The following is a 21637-nucleotide window of genomic DNA, read 5'->3' on the forward strand; positions in this document are numbered from 1 at the left end:
AGATCAACCTGTGTTCATTTAGATTTGCTTAAGAACTGAATGACCCTATGCAAAATGTTCCCTGTGGTTTTTGTGTGGGGGGACTCTTGTAGAGGTGGTTTGATTCAACTTGGACCAAAACATTTTTGAGTTGAATCAGATGGACTCTGCAGGAGAGAATTAAAAAAAAGACCACCCACACAACCATGCTTAAAAGAAAAACAAATTTCCTGTTGTCTGACAGGAAAAAAGAAAAAAAAAAATCATAATTACATTCAGTGAAGGTGGGAGTTAAAGAGAAGCTTTTAGAGGAACTAGAAATGAACACAGCTGTGTTACATGGTAACCAGTCAAGTCTTATAAAGAGGACTACCCCACCTTGTATAATGTTAATTATCACAAACATAACATACTAATAATGAACCACCATAAACACCCCCAAAAAATGACCAGTAGCTTATCATAACAAGGCCTGGGTGCGGTTTACACATCGCTCCAGCCGCGCCTTTTCCTGTCACAACGGAACGGCTGTGCGTAAGGACGGCGGGTCAGCTGACAGCTATCAGAGCACCGGTGGGGGGGGAAGAGCGGAATTAGCGGGTGTGTGGACTGGGAATCTACTGGATCTTGACTTAAGCTATATCCGACGCCAAAACGCGGAGCGGGACACCGGTGGCGTCCGTGAGAGAACTAGGGTAAGTCCACCAAAGTCGACACGACTGCAGGTTCATCGTGAAAATGATCAAATGTATCCCGGGAAGCCTGGAAAACTGTTAGATCCGGGGCGCCGCTAGCATTAGCATTAGCATCGTTAGCCGCAGCTACGTCAGCTAACGTCAAGCTAGCAGCGGTGAAGCGACACATAGGCGGGTTTTCTCCCGAAAATAAAAGCATATATTATGTAATTTCTACACTTTTGAAAATATTTGCTGCTACAGGCACAGTCCGTGCTGTCATTTCAGACTGTACATTTATACATTGTAGATTATTGGTATCGTAAGTGTCAAACGATCCGAGTTTCTTTTTCTCTCCGGAAGTCCGTCCGGCTACATGCTAGCTAGCCTGCTATCTGAAGCTAACGCCAGCTAGCTTCCTCTCCCTCGGTATATTCTCCATCACTTTGATCTCAGCTGAAGGTCAAGCCTCCGTCCGTGTTATAGCCACTGACTGTCCTTTTTTTAAATACAGTGTCTCAATCAAACCGGCCGAGGAGCAACTGAGAAAATGTAAAAAAAAAAAAAAAAAAAATGATGATGAACGTTAGGAAATGGCCCGAGTGAGCAGACATCTTGACTTCGGCCAATAAAAGGACGATTAAACCCGCTCCGGTCTTGTGCACGGTTTATTCGGTCACGACCCGGTAAGATGGCTGTGGGGACATTATTTGACTGATCCTGAGCAGAGGGTTGAGTGGTGTACTTCATCTGGACACCGTTTGTGTTTCAGTGGTCTGGCCTCTCTGTCTTCGAGGAATTTCAAGCATGTCCTTCATCCTCTGGTGTCGAGAAGCATCTTTCTTCATTGAGAGGAAATTGCTATGATTTGTTTGTGTAAACCGCAAACACTGCCTCTAAAGGAAATCTTTAAAGTCTCTAAAGTCTTTTAGGTTTTTAATCTTTGGATCTCGTGTTTTAGTCTTAACACCATCTAGGCTGCACCTCGTAGTAAAGTGCAACCCAGCAGCAGCAGGAGCAGCAGATTTGGAGCTGGCTACTTGAGGGCATCCTGCTTCATACTAGGGCTGCTAATCTGCTGCTAATCTTACATTGGAGGAAGGAAACAAGGATTTGACTATGGTGAGGGTGTTGGTAGTGGAGTCTCTTCAGCCTATATTGGAGTGATTTCAGCTGTGTGTATGCACATGCACGTAGCAAAAATGAGTCACCACACTGGGGCAGCTGCAGGGTATGTTCAATTGGCAAAAGAGCTGAGTGTGTGTGTGAGTGAGAAGGAGAAAGCGGATGTGAAGGACAAGCGCTTCCCTGTACTGTTGGTCACTCCCTCACTTTTCACTGCCTTCACTTCTCTTTAACCCCTTTTTTGCTTTCCCCGTTTCCTTTCTGCCATCTCTTGCTCTTCTCAGGTGGGGTTTGGTTTCACCATGGACTGTTGGGACTGAGAAGCAGCCACAATGATTGGAGGATTGTTCATCTACAACCATAAGGGGGAGGTCCTCATCTCCAGGGTCTACCGAGATGACATTGGGTATGTTTCACGGGAGCGATGCTGTAACACTGCTTCATTTTGGGGAACTTCATGTCAGCGAGAGGGGAATGATCCAGCAGGGGGAGGGGGCCACGGGTTGGGATTTATTCCGAAGAGATGAGAGGGGATTTTGTTCCTCTTCCTGGCTAAGTCATTTACATCTGTCTGTTTTGTTTTCTCCCATAAAAGGTGTTTAAAAATAGCTAAACCGGGATTACATTTAGGACAATGCTACTAGCCCTTAGACAGGGATCACAAGTTAATATGATTAGACTAAATTGTTTTTATTTACAAATACAAAAAATTAAGCAATGATGCGATTATCCTCTCATAAATAAATGATAAAACACAAGGAACTATCATCTCAAAAAGAGACAATACAAAAGTACCATTATACAAAACCTGGAAAAAATTATTTTGCTTTAGGTTATAATGCGGTTCACTTTCAGTCGTCCCTATCAAACCACACCCTTTACTGTACGTAAAAGATTAGGTGAAGCTGTGTGAAAAGCTTTTCCAGATTGACTTCAACGTTAATACAAGACACAAGTAATTTATCTGTACCATATGTAAATGAGAAACTGATGGCAAGCACCATTTTCTTCTTCGTAAAATAAATAACTTTCTTAGGGTTGGCATCAATGGATGGGGAATTAATAATTGCATGGTTGAAAAAAATGGGTTAAAATTCCTTTTAAAAAGAATAGTTAGTAGCTCACGTTAAATCAGGAGGTAAATAGAGACTTTAAACTATTGAGGATTGAGTGTTGATAAAAAAGGAAGTTGTTCCTGCTGCCTGAGATGGACGACTAACCATGACCGAGTCAAATCCAGTGTAGACTGGGAGTGATAGGCTAAAAAACCTGGTGACATTGTGAACAATGTGGGTCAGCGCTGGTAATGCATGTCAGGTGAAAGCTACATCCTCACAGATCCATGTGTCAGCGGGTATGTTAAGGACAGGAACTAAGCTGTGTGGTCAGTGTGAAAGGCTATATGCTGTGACTATCTGGATCTTCAACTGTCTGTCTTTCTTCCTTTCCTCTTCCTTATTTGTTTTTGTTTTTTTGACACATTGTTAATGTAATTCACCTTTTAATGGACATGCCAGGTCTCCATTCTTACACCCAATTGTCACATTCTGTTCTGTGTAAACCCAGCCACATTCAGTGATTAAGTTGAGTACAGGCATCTTTCTTGAACAGACACAAGTCCAGTGCCTTGTAGTTTGAAACAGTGAGGATTGGCAAGGTACAGAGAGGGCACATTGGTAGAAACTGATTTTCTTATGTCAACTATGTAAATCGCAGCAGTGCTGGATAAGTAGGTTCTTTTTTGGGTAGACCCTTAAGGCATTTCTAATCCTTTAATCTTTTAGTCTTATGTTAGTTATAGTAATGTTAGCGGCACAGAGGAGATAATAGATAAAGGCAGAGGAGGAGAAAATACTGCATTTCAGAGCTGCTCATGGTAACAAGTTTCATCAGCAGACTGAGCCACTAAGACGCCATTAAATAGTCAGTTTGAATTGGCTCAATGCAAGGTGTGCAGGATTGTGTCATCAGACTTGTATGTGTGAGGATCCCTTTCTTGTCCTGTTTCTAGGCAGCCATCAGTAATGTAGTTGTGGTTGCTTTATTTTTTTATCAGTAGTAGCTCAAATGCTGTACGGCTGCTTGTCTCTACCTCCTCAGTCAGCGGTCTTGTTGAGCCTCCCTGTTGCTGCAACAGCACAGACTAAACCAGACTTCCAATGTTGTTGCAGTGTTTGTGCCCTAGTGTTGCTTCGACATCCATGTTCAGACTTGTTTGATATTGCGACGGAGCTTTAAGTCATAGCTGAAAAAGAAATTCACTAGAAATAATCCAGCTGTGGAGATGGAGAGATACAAGTAATCGATATGCACTTGCCCTGCTGTTGTGACGACAACATAGATTAAAGAGCAATATAGGGCTGCTGACTAGTTCCCAACATATTCAGTTGCAATGATGGCGTTAACATAGACACCATGTTACTCACTCTGTCTGTGTACATGATGCACGAAAATGTCTTGTGCATTTTTGTCTCTTTCCTCTCCTTTTACTTCATCCTTTTTTCCTCTCTATCCTCTGTATCACCATTTTCCTCCATCTGTCCATCTTGGCCCCTGTAGGAATAGGTAAGAGATGCTCCAGCCTATCAAGCATGACCCCCCCTCTCCTCTCATGGCCACCGATCAATGACCCCCCCTGAAACCCCCTGACCGCATGCCTATTGATTCCAAAGTCAACTTCCTGATACTTCCTCTAAGCATGAGTCACCTGTCATGACATTACAGTGGTAAATAAACCACATGATGCTGAGATACAACAGACAAAGCCAATAAATTCAGCCACTAGCAGAGCCATTCTAAGAGTATTGATCACAAACAGCCCTTCCAGTGCCTAAGCATGTAGTCTTGAGCATGGGGTATGATGGTTAATTCATTCCTTTCATCAAATTGAGAACCTGTATAAAGCGTTTTAGATTCATTTTTATTGGGTCTTGTTTATAGTAGTGGGCTTTGAATTGTGTAATATCTACTGCAATAAGAGTTTGGGTGTAGTTAAAAAATTGTTGACGTTTCATACAATTCAAAGAAAACTGTGTTCGAAGGTGTTAATACTTGTTAATATTGTGATTTGGCAGCAGGAAGACATCATGGCAGCCTCTTAGTGTGACATTATTGTATTCTTTGTTCTCATTCAAAAGTTGCCACACTGAATTCTCAATTTGCAAATGTAGATGTTGACATTTTGATGCTTTGCCGACATAGTAGAGATTGTATCTTTAAACGTATGTAAATTCAACCAAGAAGGCTGCCACGTGTTTGTCTCTAGTCCATTTCTTATTCATGGTACCATTTAAAATAAGACGGTGGGTAAATTGTTAACCCGCAGATTTAGTTCTTCTAAATTGATATGGTATTCGATAAAAGTAGTCTTGAACATCACTAAGATCGACATTTGTGCCAGTTTAGACCTCCAGAAGTTCTCATTAGGATTTGGTCTTCCTGTCAGAACGTGCTGCATCCCGTTTTTTATAAATCCACATTAATCAGGGCTTCGTTTCCACAAAGCATCACGGCACTAAGGTATTCTTTAAGGTAAACGTAATTCCACTGACTTTCATTATCAAAACTGAATTTAAATGTAGCCTGTTGAACTTTTAAACAACAAAAAACAAGAGACTAGCCCATCTTAAGATCACGTTTGGACAATAGATTGTTAACCCTTATTTTTGTTCCCATGGCGTCCATATAATTATGGTGCTGTTGCGTGTGGGTGTCAACTAAACTCTCAGAGCCTTCCCTCTCCCTCCTGGTAATTATCCCAATTTACACAAAACAGCTCTCATTTTCTTTGTCTAAATGCACCAACTCAAGGTGTCCTTTTTCAGTTGGAAAAATGTTTTGATAATGGCTCATCTGTTGAAATGGGTGGATATGCTGGTTTAAAAGGGTTATTTACTTTGAGTCTAGTGCAGAACTGGACATCAAACTCAGCAAATATTTTAACAGAATCTCACAGGGTGGGATCGTGTTAACACCAGTCTCACTGTTACGTAAAACCCTGAAACAATTTTCTCGACTCCCAACTCAAATGTCTGTCTTTCTTTCTCCGTCTCTGTTTCTCTCGTCCTCCCTCCCGATCTCAGGCGCAACGCTGTGGATGCGTTCCGTGTGAACGTGATTCACGCCCGGCAGCAGGTCCGATCCCCAGTGACCAACATTGCCCGAACCAGCTTCTTCCACGTCAAGCGCTCCAACATCTGGTTGGCGGCAGTCACCAAGCAGAATGTCAACGCCGCCATGGTGTTCGAGTTCCTGTACAAGATGTGCGACGTCATGACCGCCTACTTCGGCAAGATCAGCGAGGAGAACATCAAGAACAACTTTGTACTCATCTACGAGCTGCTGGACGGTAAGAGATGATGATTGGGATGTTTGTGTGGGGAATTAATTGCACCATCCAAAATGTAACTGGATAAATATAACGATGGGACATTGTATATTAAATGGATATTATTGGTGACTTTTTGGTGTTTGTCCTCCGAGTGAAAGTTGTATTTATATAACATCTCACTCAGTCAACACGGGTTCTTACCATCACTGCATGTCCTAGTTCTTACCTTTACCCGTCTTATCTCTCACCGTCGGTTATCTGTTTGTGTTCATACAGAGATCTTGGACTTTGGATACCCTCAGAACTCAGAGACTGGAGCTCTGAAGACCTTCATCACCCAGCAGGGCATTAAGGGACAGGTCAGTAAGACAAGTTTAGTCTCATACTTGTACCATCATGCAGGTTGTAATGTTCAGTTTGTGTCTTAATGCGAATTATACAAAACACTGCGGACACAAAACATTTATAGGAAGCCATTTAAAAGAAAGCGTTAATGCCGACATGTTTTGCAGTGCTATTAAACTGACAATAATTATCTAAATTGAGTGTTCTTTTCTGTTATCTCTCCTTGGTCCCCTCAACTTTGATCTTGGACACTTCATAATTCAGCACCAGGTAATAAACAACTCATTTCATCCATGTATGGAACCGTGTCACGTTTGTTTTCTTCCCTCCCTGTAGCGCTAATGAGCCCTTTTCATAAGCCTTCTGTCGTTTGTCAGCCTTCTCCTTTTGTTAGTGCTGATACAGTTTCTCTCACCCGCCTCCCAGACAAAAGAGGAGCAGTCTCAGATCACCAGCCAGGTGACGGGGCAGATCGGCTGGCGTCGCGAAGGCATCAAGTATCGCCGCAATGAGCTTTTCCTGGACGTACTGGAGAGCGTCAACCTGCTCATGTCACCGCAAGGTCTGTTTATATGGCCTCGCCAAACGTTTTTTTTTATTTTATTTTTTTTATAAATCTTTAGTAGCTGCTGTGATGTTTTCGCTTACATGTCACCCGTCTTTCTTAGCATATGGGTTTTCGAGGGAGTTTGCAGTTTCAGCTTCAGATGGAGAAAATAGTTTTTCTCAGCTAAGAATAATTCAGAATCCAGACCTTTTTTGACTTTTTTTAAACACTTCTCAATAAAACAGCTCCCTACCATTTTGATTACATCTCACTCTTGGATTTTAACTTCAAAGAGAGTAAAGAGCTGATCAGAATTAGAGTCCCCAAAACAACAAAATGGAGATGAATGTGTTTTTGTAGCCCCAGACTCAGACAGTCACGTTATTTTCCGTCCAACCAGGCCAGGTCCTGAGCGCCCACGTGTCGGGCCGAGTAGTGATGAAGAGCTACCTGAGCGGAATGCCAGAGTGCAAATTTGGCATGAACGACAAGATCGTCATCGATAAGCAGGGCAAGGGAGGGGCATCTGATGACGCAGGGAAGAGGTGAGTGACAACCATGTCAAGCAGACGGCAAATTGAATATCTGAAAACGACAATATTTTGATAAGCGAGGCTGAAAATCATTAAGATGTTTTACAATTCTGATTCTTTGAGAAAGGTGCTTTTTATATTATTTCCTTCTAGAAAACCCCGACAATGAAATTCATTGTTGGGTCAAAGTCTAAGCGAACACCTTGTCTGTTAGCCCCTTGTCTGTGTTATGAGTGTTGTCTTGCTGTTTTGCAACAAGACAGGCTTTACAATTTCTTTTTATTTTTTCTTTCCTTTGGATGCATCTCTCCTTTCTTTCCCTCTCTTTCTTTTCTATGTGCTGTACCTCAGTGATTTAGGGGGAGGAAGGTACTGTACTGACAAGTGTCCTCACCTTCTGCCACATCAACACACACACACACACACACACACACACACACACACACACACACACACACACATACACACACACACACACACACACACACACATATATACATACATACATCTGTCTTGTCTCAACTCTTTTAGCCCATTAAGAATCATCTCATGCACAAATCAAACACACCTTGTTAACTCTTCAGTGTACATCCCGACAGTTGTTTCCCTATATTGTGGAATGGTTGGTTTTTGTTTTATTACCCCACCTAACATCTAGCAGGGACTGTGATTTGTGTTACTGCACAATAGTGTCATTAACTTCCACCAGGTTTTTATTTCTTGATACTAGCAGTTGTGTCCTTCTTTTTTTTTTTAATGGTCATTAATTCAGGGAGAGTATTAGTTTTATCCTTTTTTTTTGCAGAATTGCTATCACAATCATAAGATCAAATTAATAGTGATTAACAAGTGAACTAATGTTCCTTTGTCTCTTGTCTGTGTGTCTGATGTATTTTTCTCCCCACAGTGGGAAGCAGTCCATAGCCATCGACGACTGCACTTTCCACCAGTGTGTGCGTCTCAGTAAGTTTGACTCGGAGCGTAGCATCAGCTTCATCCCCCCTGATGGAGAGTATGAGCTCATGAGGTCAGTGGATGGATTTTTAATAATCTTTTTAAAGCTTGTTTTTATTGCTAAACTTTCTAGATAAGAGGGGAGGTCAAAGGTCATGAGTAAGACCATATTAAAAGCATGTAACATATGCTAGTTTGTGTCCTCATGGTCCATTATATCTTTAAATGTGTTTTTTCTTTTGAGAAAGGCATTGTTGAACACCGAAACAAACGAAATAAATCCTTTTTATGCTTTATAAAACAACATGATTGTGAAACGGGAACCCCTTTTCTCCTCTCCCTTTTTACAGGTATCGCACCACTAAAGACATCATCCTGCCGTTTCGAGTAATTCCTCTGGTCAGGGAGGTTGGACGCACCAAACTGGAGGTTAAGGTGGTCATCAAGTCCAATTTCAAACCCTCACTGCTGGCCCAAAAGATCGAGGTGAGCTCTTATCAGAGTAAATATGCCAACAATGCAAACAGCCCTTATCAGCACACAGAGATCCTTAATTACAAATTGGTAATCTTTACTCGCAGTAATCTGAGATTGATGCGTGACGTTTGATTGCTGTAGTATGCTTAAAGTATTTTTTCATTATCAACTCCTCAGGTGCGTATCCCAACCCCCCTCAACACTAGCGGCGTGCAGGTGATTTGTATGAAGGGAAAAGCCAAGTACAAGGCCAGTGAGAACGCCATAGTATGGAAGTGAGTATTAACTCTACCCGTATGAGTCAAAAGTCACAAGATACAACCGAAACTCACAGGTTTATGCTCTTTGTGTCAGGTTAATGATTACAAGCTTCTCTTTGGTGTCTCTTTGTTTAACACAGTGTTATTCTGTTTCTAAATCCTTTTTAATTTCTCGTGAGGGATTTTAAAATTGGGTTTGTTGTTGCGAAAACCTGTACAACTCTTACAAAGCTTATGGTGTGTGTGTGTCTGTGTTTGTGTGTAGGATCAAACGCATGGCTGGGATGAAGGAGTCTCAGATCAGTGCTGAGATCGAGCTGCTGCCGACCAACGATAAGAAGAAATGGGCCAGGCCTCCCATCTCTATGAACTTTGAGGTAAGCAAACATATTTGATCAAATCTGAAACTGAAGTTAGTGAACAGTTGTTTTTAATTAGCCTTCACTGCCTGAATAAATATGACAGATTCTATTTACTAAATGCATCTCTGAACTTTGTACTATGTACCACTTTGTACTTTGGGTGTTGGCAACCAAACAGATGGACTATGGATTAAATGTAATCCCAGTATCAGTCATGCAAATCACACACACACACACACACACACACACACACACACACACACACACACACACACACACACACACACACACACACTTGATTATCACGCCCAGAGTAAGAACCAGCGACCTGTGTGGCCTACAGCTCCCAGCATGCCCTGACACGCCTTTGCCTTTCTCGTCCCATCTCTGCAGGTTCCTTTTGCGCCATCTGGTCTGAAGGTTCGCTACTTGAAAGTGTTTGAGTCCAAGCTCAACTACAGTGACCATGATGTCATCAAATGGGTGCGATACATCGGCCGCTCCGGCATCTACGAAACGCGCTGCTAAAAGTTCAACCGGCTCCCGGCAGCGAAGTGACCACTTTCCTCCCATCTATCCTGTTAAGATTTTTTTTCTTCTGCCCCTTCCTACTCTGTCTCTCTTGTCCCCTTAATCCTTATAGCTTCTCTCATACGCCCCCACCCACCTCCACCCTCACCCATTCCTAACTAGGTGTCGGAGATTGAATTACATTGTTAAAAAAAAAAAAAGAAAATAAATATGATATGATGCACAGACATATGCAAAATGTGAACCATTGTATCGTATATATCTCGTAGTGAAGAGTAAACCTGTAAACCAACTGGTGTCTGAAAGAAAAAGACGAGTGAGGCAGATGGGGACCAGGGGGAGAGGACTGGAGCTTTAAGGGTGCTCTCTTGTGTTTTTTTAAGTGTTATTATTCCACTATCTACTCTCCAGTTACTTTAGAAGTCCCACAAGTCCTAGAGGTAATCCCTGGTAAAATGATTTGTAGATGTTGTGGTTTAACAGGATCCTGATATTGTTCTTGTCTCAGTAGACTTGTCTACTCTTCAAATTGAGCTGTATTGTCTGATTCTGTATTGTGGACTCAAAAGGCTCAATTGAAAGTCTCTTATGGTGAGTTAGGAAAGAGAAGTAATGATGGTGACCGAGCTGTTTTTGTACTTTCTGGAGAGTGTATTGGTTCTTTCCCTTGCTGTTTTTTCCCACTACTAGTTTGACCAGCATCCAGCGAGTAAAGTTAAAGCATCGGGGAACATCACAGTTTTGAAGTCGGACCATCATCCCACTAAGCTAGTTTGTTCCCCACATTTCCTGTTTCTTAAGCACCAAGATCAACTTTGTCACACTATTTAGATTCAAAGATGCTTTGGGGAAATCTGGCAGTGGGAGTGTGTTTGGAGTGAGGTGAAGTCTCCCCCTGGTGTTTGCCTCGTCACTGTCTGCTTCTTCATGTTTGTAGCCCTGGTGAACGTTCTGTCCAATAAAATCTGACTGTGTAACCAAGCTGGCCTACCCTCTGTGTTTGTGAACCGTTTCCTTCTATTATCTGAAATGAGGGAGGGGCAGGTGTCTGGCTCTGGTTAGTCCAGTTTTTTCTTTTTTCTTCTTCCTGTCCATTCATTTGACAAACGTATTGGCTATAAACCTTTTTTACTTTTCACATTTTGAAGGGAAACTCAGAATAATCGATCCAGAAATACCCTCAAGAATTACATAAAACCACAAGAGACAAAATAATTGGTCAAGAAGTGCTTTGGCCAACTTGTTTTAATACATTTTTCATGTCTTGCCCTTCCTCTACATCCAGGACATTAAACAAAACAAACCCCAAACAGTAAAATAATACATGATTAAAACGCTGTTAAAAACATTTACATCTAGCAGTAGTGGCTGTTAATGGCTTACCACTCAAGTCTTTGCCACTTTGAACTCGTGTACATGCTCTTACTGAGACGTTCACACTGATTTGAAGGAACAGATTCCACAAGAATCAAGACGAGGGTTCCCAAAAGTTGCTTAGCACAGAAACCACTGCTGGATTTGTGAACGTTTAATACCAGAAGTAGGAATTTATAGCTGTGTGGAAACCTTTGGGTTATTTCACAATCTTAAAATCTGATTTACACCCACAGGAATAGAAGCAGTCTTTGTCCCTGCAGCAGAAATTGATTTAAGCCATGAGTTCTTTTGGGAAACCAAGCCTAGAACGGATCAATCGGACATCTGTCAACATTTATATTAGAGTCATCACAACAGTATCGACAGTATTGCATTACATCTTCAGATCACCTGTGAGGTTTCATTTTCCGGTAACATAGGAGACACAACACATGCATTAATCACTGGAGATGCAGGACACACACACACGCACACACACACACACACACACACAGAGCCCAGAAAATCCTTTTTTGACCCAATCACATTGCTTGAGTGCTGCAACAATGGTTCAGAAATGAAAAAAATAGTGCTCATACTTTGTGCTCATCTCAGGAAACAGAATCAGTTCAGGGAAGAAGAAGGAGGTAGCTACATAAAAGTTGATCCGATACATTTTCACTGATAACTAAATCTAAACCCCTCACACCACTATGTGACACAGTCCAGTCTGCCAGAATACATCTTTAAACTGATGCAGGCTGTATGTAGTGACTCAGTTTACTTATAAGTCCTGCAGATTGTTGCAAGATTTGGAAAACACTCCAAAGCCCCAAATGTTTGAGGTGGCCTTGTATATCTTACAATGCATGTGTGCTACTTATGAGGAAAAGTGTTCTTATGACTCCAACTAACCAGAAGATGTAATTTATTATGAGAAGTATGGCAATAAGACCGTTCTCAGGTCTGCTTTGATGTATGAAAACTTTTTACTTTCTAAAGTTTTCACTTGTGTATCAGATGAAAATTAGGCCAAGGTGACATATATCTATATATCTTTATATAGATATATGTGTTGATTCATTGCTCAAACTGTAAAAAGTGCCTCTAAACAAAGATGATTAAGATCATTACCTGTACACAGGGTGAAAGTTAAGATGAAATCTACAAAAATAAGTAGTACTACATCAACATTTGAAATGGGTCATCATTGCAGAACTTTATATTTACGCCACAAGAAAGTCGTCCAGTTATAACTAGTCTTCCAAAGACTGATTCTTGTCAGCAGAGAAAACCGTTAAAAATGAAATTTATTACTAAAAGTCAAAGCTGAATGTGTCAACAGATGGTTGACTGAAGATGTTTTGAACATGCTGACGTTAAGAGCTTGCAAGCAAAAACATCCCATGCACAAACACGCATAGCTCCAAGCAAGCGGACAGAATTGGGGGGAAAAAGCTGCTGTATAGAAGACGTACAACACTCGACTCTCAGGATCGGCTCAGATTTGACGTAATCTGGAATTTCTTTGTTAATAAAAAAAAAAAAAGACAGGGGTGTCTCTTGTTAGCATGAGCAGAATATGTCCCACATGAGCAGACTATTTAAATGTCCAGTTTTTCAGACCTGCTCTGAAAAACTTCCCCCAGAGATATTTAACAGCGTCTCCATGTCGTCTCAGCTCACCTCTCCCACACCAGATGGGTTTTTTCCAGCAAGTGCCCAAAGACCTGCGCGCCCTCCCGCTAAAGCCATGACAAAAACAAGAACCCCTACCTCACTACAACGCCGACCTTAAGAATACCGTCATAGACTGAGCAGTGCACTGAGTGTAACCCCTATTCCTAAGTAACAGTATTCCTAAGTGACAGTGAGTGACTAATAAACTCAACATCGAAAGTGACTGAGATAAATGAGACTAGTTTCAAAGAACTCAGGTGACTAGTGGCAACTTTTACTGACCATTACACAAAAACAAAAAAGAGGAAAAGAATCTGTTGTTAAAATCATATACTGTGTAGAAACCGTCTTGTTAAAGTTAACGTGACACTGAATTGCTAAAAAAAAAGTAAAATCTGAAAGAGAAAAAAATGGAAGCAGGAGCTCGATGAAATCCGCGTTACTCGACAGCTCAGTTATCTAGCAGCGTCTGACTGTGGCCCAGCAACAGTGAAGGAGTCAGACGCGCTCTAGTTCTCGTCGTCCTCGTCGTCGTCCTCGCTGATGAGGTACCCGCGGGCCCCGCTGTGGTGGGGTGGAGGCGAGGGAGGCGGGGAGGTCTTGGTGAAGAAGGGGAGACGGAAGGTGGGAGAGGGGGAGCGCTCCTCGCGGGTGGGGCTGCTGTTGGGGCTCTGCCTTGGGCTGATGGCCTGAAGCATGCGGCCCTTCCCTTCCTTCAGCATGTGCTTCTGTGGATGTCACACAGAAACATAAAGGGATCATCTGTTATATCGACTGATGATACAACAAGATTAATGCAAGAAGAGACGTGAATAAAACATGAGTTAAGGATTCAAAAACCCTGCAGTCAGAAGACAAAAGTATTTGTGTATACACATCTATTTTGTTTGTGATGACCTATTCATTTTAGATTTGTCCTTTTAAATTTAGCAACATTATATATGCCCGACTAGCTGTTTACTATCAGTATCCTAAGCTAAGCTAGCGTCTGCTGGCTGTAGCTCTATATTTATGAGGCAGATAGTGTGATTGACTTCTCATCTAACTCTAAGCAATTGAGCAAATAAGCATATTTCCCAAAATGTCAAACTATTCATTTAAAAAATGTGAATGTATGAATACATAAGACAAACAAATCGTCTCAAATGTTGGGTCATTGGCATGACGTCTCACCACCAGGGGGTGTATGAAGCTACAGTTACATGCACAGTGCTTTGCATGTTCTGTAAACATACCAAAGGCTTTTAGGTTTTTGGAATGTTTTATATACTGAACATGCAGTCAGTGAGGTCCCAAGCCAAGTTCAAGTCCTTTATGATTCAAGCTCTATAAAAGTCATTATTGACACTTCTATGTCATTTTAAAACGTACGCTAAATGTAAAGTAGTTTTTTACTGAAATAATGAATGCTTTCCAAAAGTGTATTTATTACTATCAAATAAACTGATCAGGTGTGCCATAGTATGTTATTACATGTGTGTTTTTCCAGGTGATGTGTGTCATAGATGATAAATTCTTCCTTTCCTCTGCAACATGTCTCCCACAGTGTGAAAAAAAGCAGTGTTTCTAGTCCCACTGCCTGATTAAACAATGATTAAAGACCAAACTAAACCAACATCCTCACCAGAGCTCCCTCCGGGCCAAACATCTGCAGGAAGTTGCCAATGAACTCCCTGGATTTCTCCTCCCACTTCTGGATGAGGTCGATGCTCTTCTCCTCCACCTTCTGGACGAACTCTTTGCTCTTCTCCTCCACGTCGCGTACCTTCCTCTTCACCTTGTCCACGCGCTCCTGCAGGTGGTACTTCTTCTCCTGATAAAGAGAAGGGAAGGCAAAGGTTACAACAACAAAAAAAGACGAGGTGTGTAACTGCAACGTAAATAACACACAAACACAAACACAGTAAAACAAAAGCTAAGATTCGTACATTAATGAAGCTGACGTTGAGCTCCTTGGCTGTGTATCCTCTCTGCAGGTTGCGTCTGACGTACACGTCGTAGTCGCGGACTATGCGTGTGATGATGTCAGAGGTGGAGATGCCCTCTGTCCGCTGGGTGGGAGCGAACATTCCTGTGGAGAACAGAGGGTGATGAAAAGGTCAGTAGTCACCAGATACAGATGTATAAATAGTTAGTCCTTCCTTTTATATGTATGTATGTATGTATGAATGTTGTTTATACTGCACAAGGTTTGAGCACAACTATTACATGTGGACACAATACATGTTAGGGAGGATAAATCATTGGATGGCCATACTGTACTATATTCCACTGACCCATGTTCCATTTCAAGCTAAGTTACACAATAATAAGAAAATGGATCAAAATATGTTTTAAATACAATACCATATGTGTGTTGGAAGCAGTAGTAATTCATTTACTGTATCCTGTAATTACCTTCTCACTCTCCACTACAGTTGGTTACTTTGCCACTTACCAGCTTCCTTGATGTGCTTGTACACGTCATCACTTCCTGCTGAGGAGTATGGGATGTCGTCATGGGCCACAAAGTCAATCTGTAGAGGTCATTACAACACGAATCAACACAGTAGATTCACATCTACAAATTGTGCAAAAACAAAACTAGACAAAGAAAAAGGCAGGGGAAAGGCTACAGAGGATCAGGTGACGGTGGCTTGTCAACGCATTCGTCTTAGATAGATGGTCTCACAACTCAAGATTTCAATGAATAAACAGACCAAGTGTCTCGAATTGTGTTGTTTTGTCTGTTAATCTACTCACGCGATGTCTTGCCAGGAACTCTGGCGATAACGTCCAGGGAGCGTTTCGCACCACTTCATCAACGTAGCGGCAATGTCTGATGGCGTCGTATCGCTCATCCTCATTCATCACTGTGAAGCCCTTGTATTTGTGGGTCAGGTCATCACTGCACACTTTAAAAAGATTGAAAAAAAAATACACGTGTTTTTTAAAGTTTCACACCTATAAAAGAAGCAGCTGATAAGAGGTCTGCTGTTGTGAAATCCTATATGGACACGGACATTCACAGACAAAGTCTTACCTCCTACGATGAGGTGTGTATTTGGGAAGAGGCATTTAGCCTGCATGAGTGCTCTGGCGTGACCTGAGTGGAAAACGTCAAAGATGCCGTCTGCATACACCCGCACCGGTCTTTCAGCTGGACAGAAAGAGATGACACATGCAGAGAAGAAAGATATATTTATTCTGTACAGAGGGAATCTAAAATTGTACGCTTTGGTTCAGATGCACTCCATGACTGTACTCAAGACTGAGAGGTCATTTACTGATTAGGATATGTGAGGTGAAAGATTTCATAGGACCAAGAGAAAGACAGAAAGAAAGAAAAAAAAGACATCAACGGGCCTTAACGAACGAATCAGACTCACGCTTTGTTCCCCTCTTAGCCTCCTCCATGCTGACTCGCTCATAGGCTTTTCCATCAACTGGCACCAGCTCATCTGCGAAAGGTGCAGGGTGCTTCAATCCCTAGAAGAGCCAAGATGTTAGAGATCAAGGAAGTGTTCCCATCTATTCATACAAAACGTTTCAGCTGTACACAATGGTTTTCACTGGTTGGATGAAATAGAATTGCCACGCTCCAATTTTTTATATAATTTCCCAGAACAATCTGATAAGGAAATCAAGGGTGCTGCTGTTGGGGTTACATTGCGGATGATATTTCTTTTAAGCAAACTACTAATTAGCCGAAAAAGAGTCTGACACACGAGGCACAACGCAAAAACTGATTTCAAAGTTCTGCGGAGAAATCAAGCCAAGCATTCATATATAAACAGCCAGGGTGTCTTGCACATGCACAGAACTTATAGAAACAGCTGGACAAACACGCTGCTCAATGACAGCCAAAGAACACAGCTGACTCACCACAGTACACCGGGGGATTTTCCCAAGCCTCTCTCCCTCCTCGGTCTCCCGATTGGAGCCCTCTCTTTTCCTTTTTCTGGAAAGCAGCAGCCCGCTTGAACTTTGGGCCTCCATCTGTGTCAAATGCCAAGACAAATGCAATTAAAAGCAGCAACATACTTCACATACACCATGCACTGCTTAGATCAAAAAGGGACACACAGACGCTCAGTTTTGTAAGTCGCTTTGGATAAAAGCGTCTGCTAAATGACTGTAATGTAATGTAGTGTTTTGCTCTGTATAATGTGCCCATGTAAGCTTTTTTTTTTTTTTTTTTTTAACAGACTGTAAATCTAGACGGCAGTAATGTTATGGCAGATGACATATCTTGAGTCAACCTTGACCGAATAACAAAAGGGAACACAGCATGTGCCTCCAATAAAAAAAACATAGCGTCTTTCACTGACACACATGAAGGTCAATTGAAAATTAAAATAACACCACTTGTTTCTTCAAGATAAAACATATTGTTCCTAAACATACAAAAAATTAAACATGTTCAGTTTTCTGTAATTCTGCTGCTATTTCAACAAATGAAGGGTCACTGAGACTAAGTTAATGTCACATTTGGCATCAGGAGATCCAGCCCTGTTTCACCACAGTCAGCAGTCAACCACAATGGGGTGAACTTTAATATTAGATGCTGACAAATTACAGCTGACTTTGTTTTGTAGGCCATATAAACAGTCACACAAACTCAACATCCTGGGTGTCTGGACTAGATTTCATAAAGAAGGGCTGAAAACAACAAAAAAACTTTGATCATTACTTAATTTGCTGAATATTTTAATCAATTACTCTGTGAATCTTTGGTCTATAAAGAAAAATTGGAAAACAGTTGAAAAAGTGTCAAAATGAAATTTCCAATAGCCCAAGGTCATAGTCTTGGAATATCTTGTTTTGTCTAAACAACACTCAAAACCCAACAATATTCAATATATAATGATAATAAATAGAGAAAAGCAGTATGTTCTCACATTGTAGAAGCTGGAACCATCAAATGTAAGTCATTTTGGCTTGAAATTGACTCGAATGATTAATCATTTATCAATATGAAAATGTCTGACAATTTTCTGACTATCGACTATGAAAACCAAATTAGTTCAATGGGCGGTGTTAATACAGGTTATAACTGTCCTTTGTATACTGGTAGAACAGGACTGGTCATTGAATTTCAACATGAAATTCAGTTCTCTTAACAGAGTTTCAAACACCTTCAAAGATCTCTTTCACAATGATGATGTGACATCCACCCTATCCATCCACATTTAGTGCAACAATAGCAGCTACTGTTGATATCCCATCACAAGGGTTCCTGTGTTATGGGTTAAGGCTATCTGCCCCATTCCACACATTCCATCACGCCACCTAAAATGAAGCCACATTTCATTAGGGAGGGGTTCATTATTTTGAAATGTTTAGCCCTGTCGATTATTTAACATGCCCTTGGCATCTGCACAAGCAACCCTCTGCGTCTTTATTTTGGCAACAGCTGAGAGTGAGAAGCCCTGCATAGCTCTCACACACTGACAGAGGAGATTTACATGACTAGCACATGTCATCATAACCGAACAGGCTGCTATAAAAAGAAAGCAACAAGGACAGTGCCAAGTCTTGTTTAGCCAGATAATTTGCTACAGAGATACATGATAGCCGGTGAAACCTTGTTTAGTGGGAAAAAAAGAATCTGAGAGATCTTTTAGTGAATAAGACTTATATCTACAGTAGCCACCAGTGTCCCACCAGTGTATTAATCTGTATATTATTTTCTCCAATTTCTCTCTAAAAATACACAACATTTGGAAAAATGCTGGTCCCTTTTTCTCAGAGCACCAGGTGAGGTTTTCAGAAGGCTTCTTTAGTTCAACCTGCAGGACAAAAGCCAAACATGTTCCAAAATCAATGCATTAGTGTTGGCTGCATATTTTTTGGCTATTTTCTTAAAACAGTATGGACATGGAGATCCATTCAAAAGTCACTGTTGTCACTCTGTTATTGCACTTTGAGAAAAGTAAAAAAAATACAGAAATCAAAATGTCAATTTTTGCTAAAAGGCCAACGGGACCCGGCCTCCTGATGGCTGCCGGACCACGATTTGAGAACCACAGGCTTCAGCTGCATTTCACACAATGTCCCCGATGTGTCTGCTGTCTCGCCTACTTCAATATGTCTCTTAACTCACACAGTCATGTGCCAAAAGTTAACCTGAGGCAGCATAATAATAAGCAACCGGATCCTTGGACTAATGTCAATAGTTGGTTCATTATGTGACGACCAGAAGAGTTGTGCTGGTGTCACTGGTTGTGCAGCTTCTGTCAAACCCTGGCTCACAGGAAACATCCACATGAAACACCCAGAAATCAACATGCCACCCGGGTAGTGGTGTTAGCTTACGTCTGATATCTACTCTAATGCTACTCTAATGTTACTCTAATGCTACTCTAATGCTACTCTAATGCTACTCTAATGTTACTCTAATGTTACTCTAATGCTACTCTAATGTTACTCTAATGTTACTCTAATGTTACTCTAATGCTACTCTAATGTTACTCTAATGTCACTCTAATGCTACTCTAATGTTACTCTAATGTTACTCTACTCTAATGCTACTCTAATGCTACTCTAATGTCACTCTAATGCTACTCTAATGTTACTCTAATGCTACTCTAATGTTACTCTAATGTTACTCTAATGCTACTCTAATGTTACTCTAATGCTACTCTAATGCTACTCTAATGTTACTCTAATGCTACTCTAATGCTACTCTAATGTTACTCTAATTACTCTAATCTACTCTAATGTTACTCTAATGTTACTCTAATGCTACTCTAATGTTACTCTAATGCTACTCTAATGCTACTCTAATGTTACTCTAATGTTACTCTAATGTTACTCTAATGCTACTCTAATGTTACTCTAATGTTACTCTAATGCTACTCTAATGTTACTCTAATGTTACTCTAATGCTACTCTAATGTTACTCTAATGCTACTCTAATGTCACTCTAATGCTACTCTAATGTTACTCTAATGCTACTCTAATGTTACTCTAATGTTACTCTAATGTTACTCTAATGTTACTCTAATGCTACTCTAATGCTACTCTAATGTTACTCTAATGCTACTCTAATGCTACTCTAATGTTACTCTAATGCTACTCTAATGTTACTCTAATGCTACTCTAATGTTACTCTAATGCTACTCTAATGTTACTTTAATGCTACTCTAATGTTACTCTAATGTTACTCTAATGTTCTGCTTAGCTACTTACTGTTCGCTCTTGAGTCCTGTATGCTGCTCTGCAGGAGTGGGCGGCTTCCTAACGTGTCGTACTTCCAGCAGGCAAAAAAAAAAAAAAAAAAAGCTAGCTTGCGCTGCTACTGCCGAATGCTAGCTGTAAAGCTAGCTGTGACGCTAGTCGGCTTGTTAGCTAGCTTTAGCCGTTAGCTCGCTGGTGAGCTGACACCAGCAGGGACGGTTAATACGAACGATCCTGTGAGTCCCACGCACCCGGGCTTGTTGTTTTGCTGGCCGGAAACGCAACTACGAGAAGGAAAGACAAAGTACAAGCAGTAAAAGATTGTACTACAACGCTGACAGGTCAACAACCAAGGAACTACAAAACTTCGACATCCTTAAAGGAACTGATATAACGAGTCGGACATTTCCGGTGTCCCCCTAGTGGACGGTGGGGGTGCTGCATGCTGCAGAGACGGGCCTTCTTTATACAGTCTATATAAATCTATATAACAGATGCTACTAAGGTGATTATTGAGTGAAATAAGACATGCAGCCTGTTTATGGATATTCCAAATATCCATAAATAAATATATAAATATATATATATATATATATATATAAATATATATATATATATATATATTTATATATATATTTATATATATATATATTTTTAAACACAATTATATTTTATATATATATTATATATATATATATAAATAATTGTGTTTAAAATGGTTTAAATATTATATATATATATATATATATATATATTATATATATATAATATATATTATATATATATATATATATATATATATATATATATATATATATATATATATATAAGGCTTTAAACCATTTTTGAAGATTTGCGCATTGCTCGCACATTCAAATAGGCTACCATGCAACAATTTACGACACGACTTTAGGCTACAGTGATTTAAGTATAGAGATAATTTACTTAAATTTATGTTTAGTAAATAATCTAAAGCCACAGTAATTTTAGATTAGAAATAATTTACTTTAATTGATGTTTTCTTAGGTTTAGACAGAGCTCTAACATCATTTACTTAATGATTTTATTTTTTTCACACGAATTTCATGATTTACACCTGTACCTTCCTGTATATTCCTTGCCTGTAGTAGTTATTTTAAATCTTAATTTAAAGCATTTTTTTATCTTTTTATTTATTTTTATCTAATAATGGGACTTTTGAAAATTTGTAGCACCAGATCTTAACTAGGAGTTTCATAAAAGGGTGTGAATTCATATGCATGCACCATATTTTATTTTTTTAGAAAATGTAAAAACATTTTTTTCCAATTCACCCATTTCAAT

The 21637-nt window shown here is 40.4% G+C and overlaps 2 protein-coding genes across 2 annotated transcripts; one reads left to right on the forward strand and one right to left on the reverse strand.

Annotated features, from left to right (window-relative positions):
• The first annotated feature begins 520 nt into the window (after positions 1-520).
• On the forward strand, positions 521-10365 carry LOC129113211 (AP-2 complex subunit mu-A-like). The gene is made up of 13 exons (XM_054625414.1): positions 521-674; positions 2063-2184; positions 5861-6126; positions 6385-6467; positions 6718-6723; positions 6880-7015; positions 7401-7545; positions 7885-7902; positions 8441-8560; positions 8838-8973; positions 9142-9239; positions 9490-9601; positions 9980-10365. Exons 2-13 carry the CDS (start codon positions 2111-2113, stop codon positions 10112-10114), a joined length of 1329 nt encoding a protein of 442 aa, XP_054481389.1. The 5' UTR covers positions 521-674; positions 2063-2110; the 3' UTR covers positions 10115-10365.
• Positions 10366-11313: 948 nt separating this feature from the next.
• Positions 11314-20759, reverse strand: pcyt1aa (phosphate cytidylyltransferase 1A, choline a). The gene is made up of 9 exons (XM_054626658.1): positions 20327-20759; positions 17018-17131; positions 16522-16621; positions 16176-16292; positions 15896-16047; positions 15591-15669; positions 15082-15224; positions 14778-14966; positions 11314-13881 (listed from the first exon to the last, which is right to left on the reverse strand). Exons 2-9 carry the CDS (start codon positions 17129-17131, stop codon positions 13663-13665), a joined length of 1113 nt encoding a protein of 370 aa, XP_054482633.1. The 5' UTR covers positions 20327-20759; the 3' UTR covers positions 11314-13662.
• Positions 20760-21637: the final 878 nt, after the last annotated feature.

Source organism: Anoplopoma fimbria, chromosome 3, assembly GCF_027596085.1.
Source record: "Anoplopoma fimbria isolate UVic2021 breed Golden Eagle Sablefish chromosome 3, Afim_UVic_2022, whole genome shotgun sequence".
NCBI lineage: Eukaryota > Metazoa > Chordata > Actinopteri > Perciformes > Anoplopomatidae > Anoplopoma > Anoplopoma fimbria.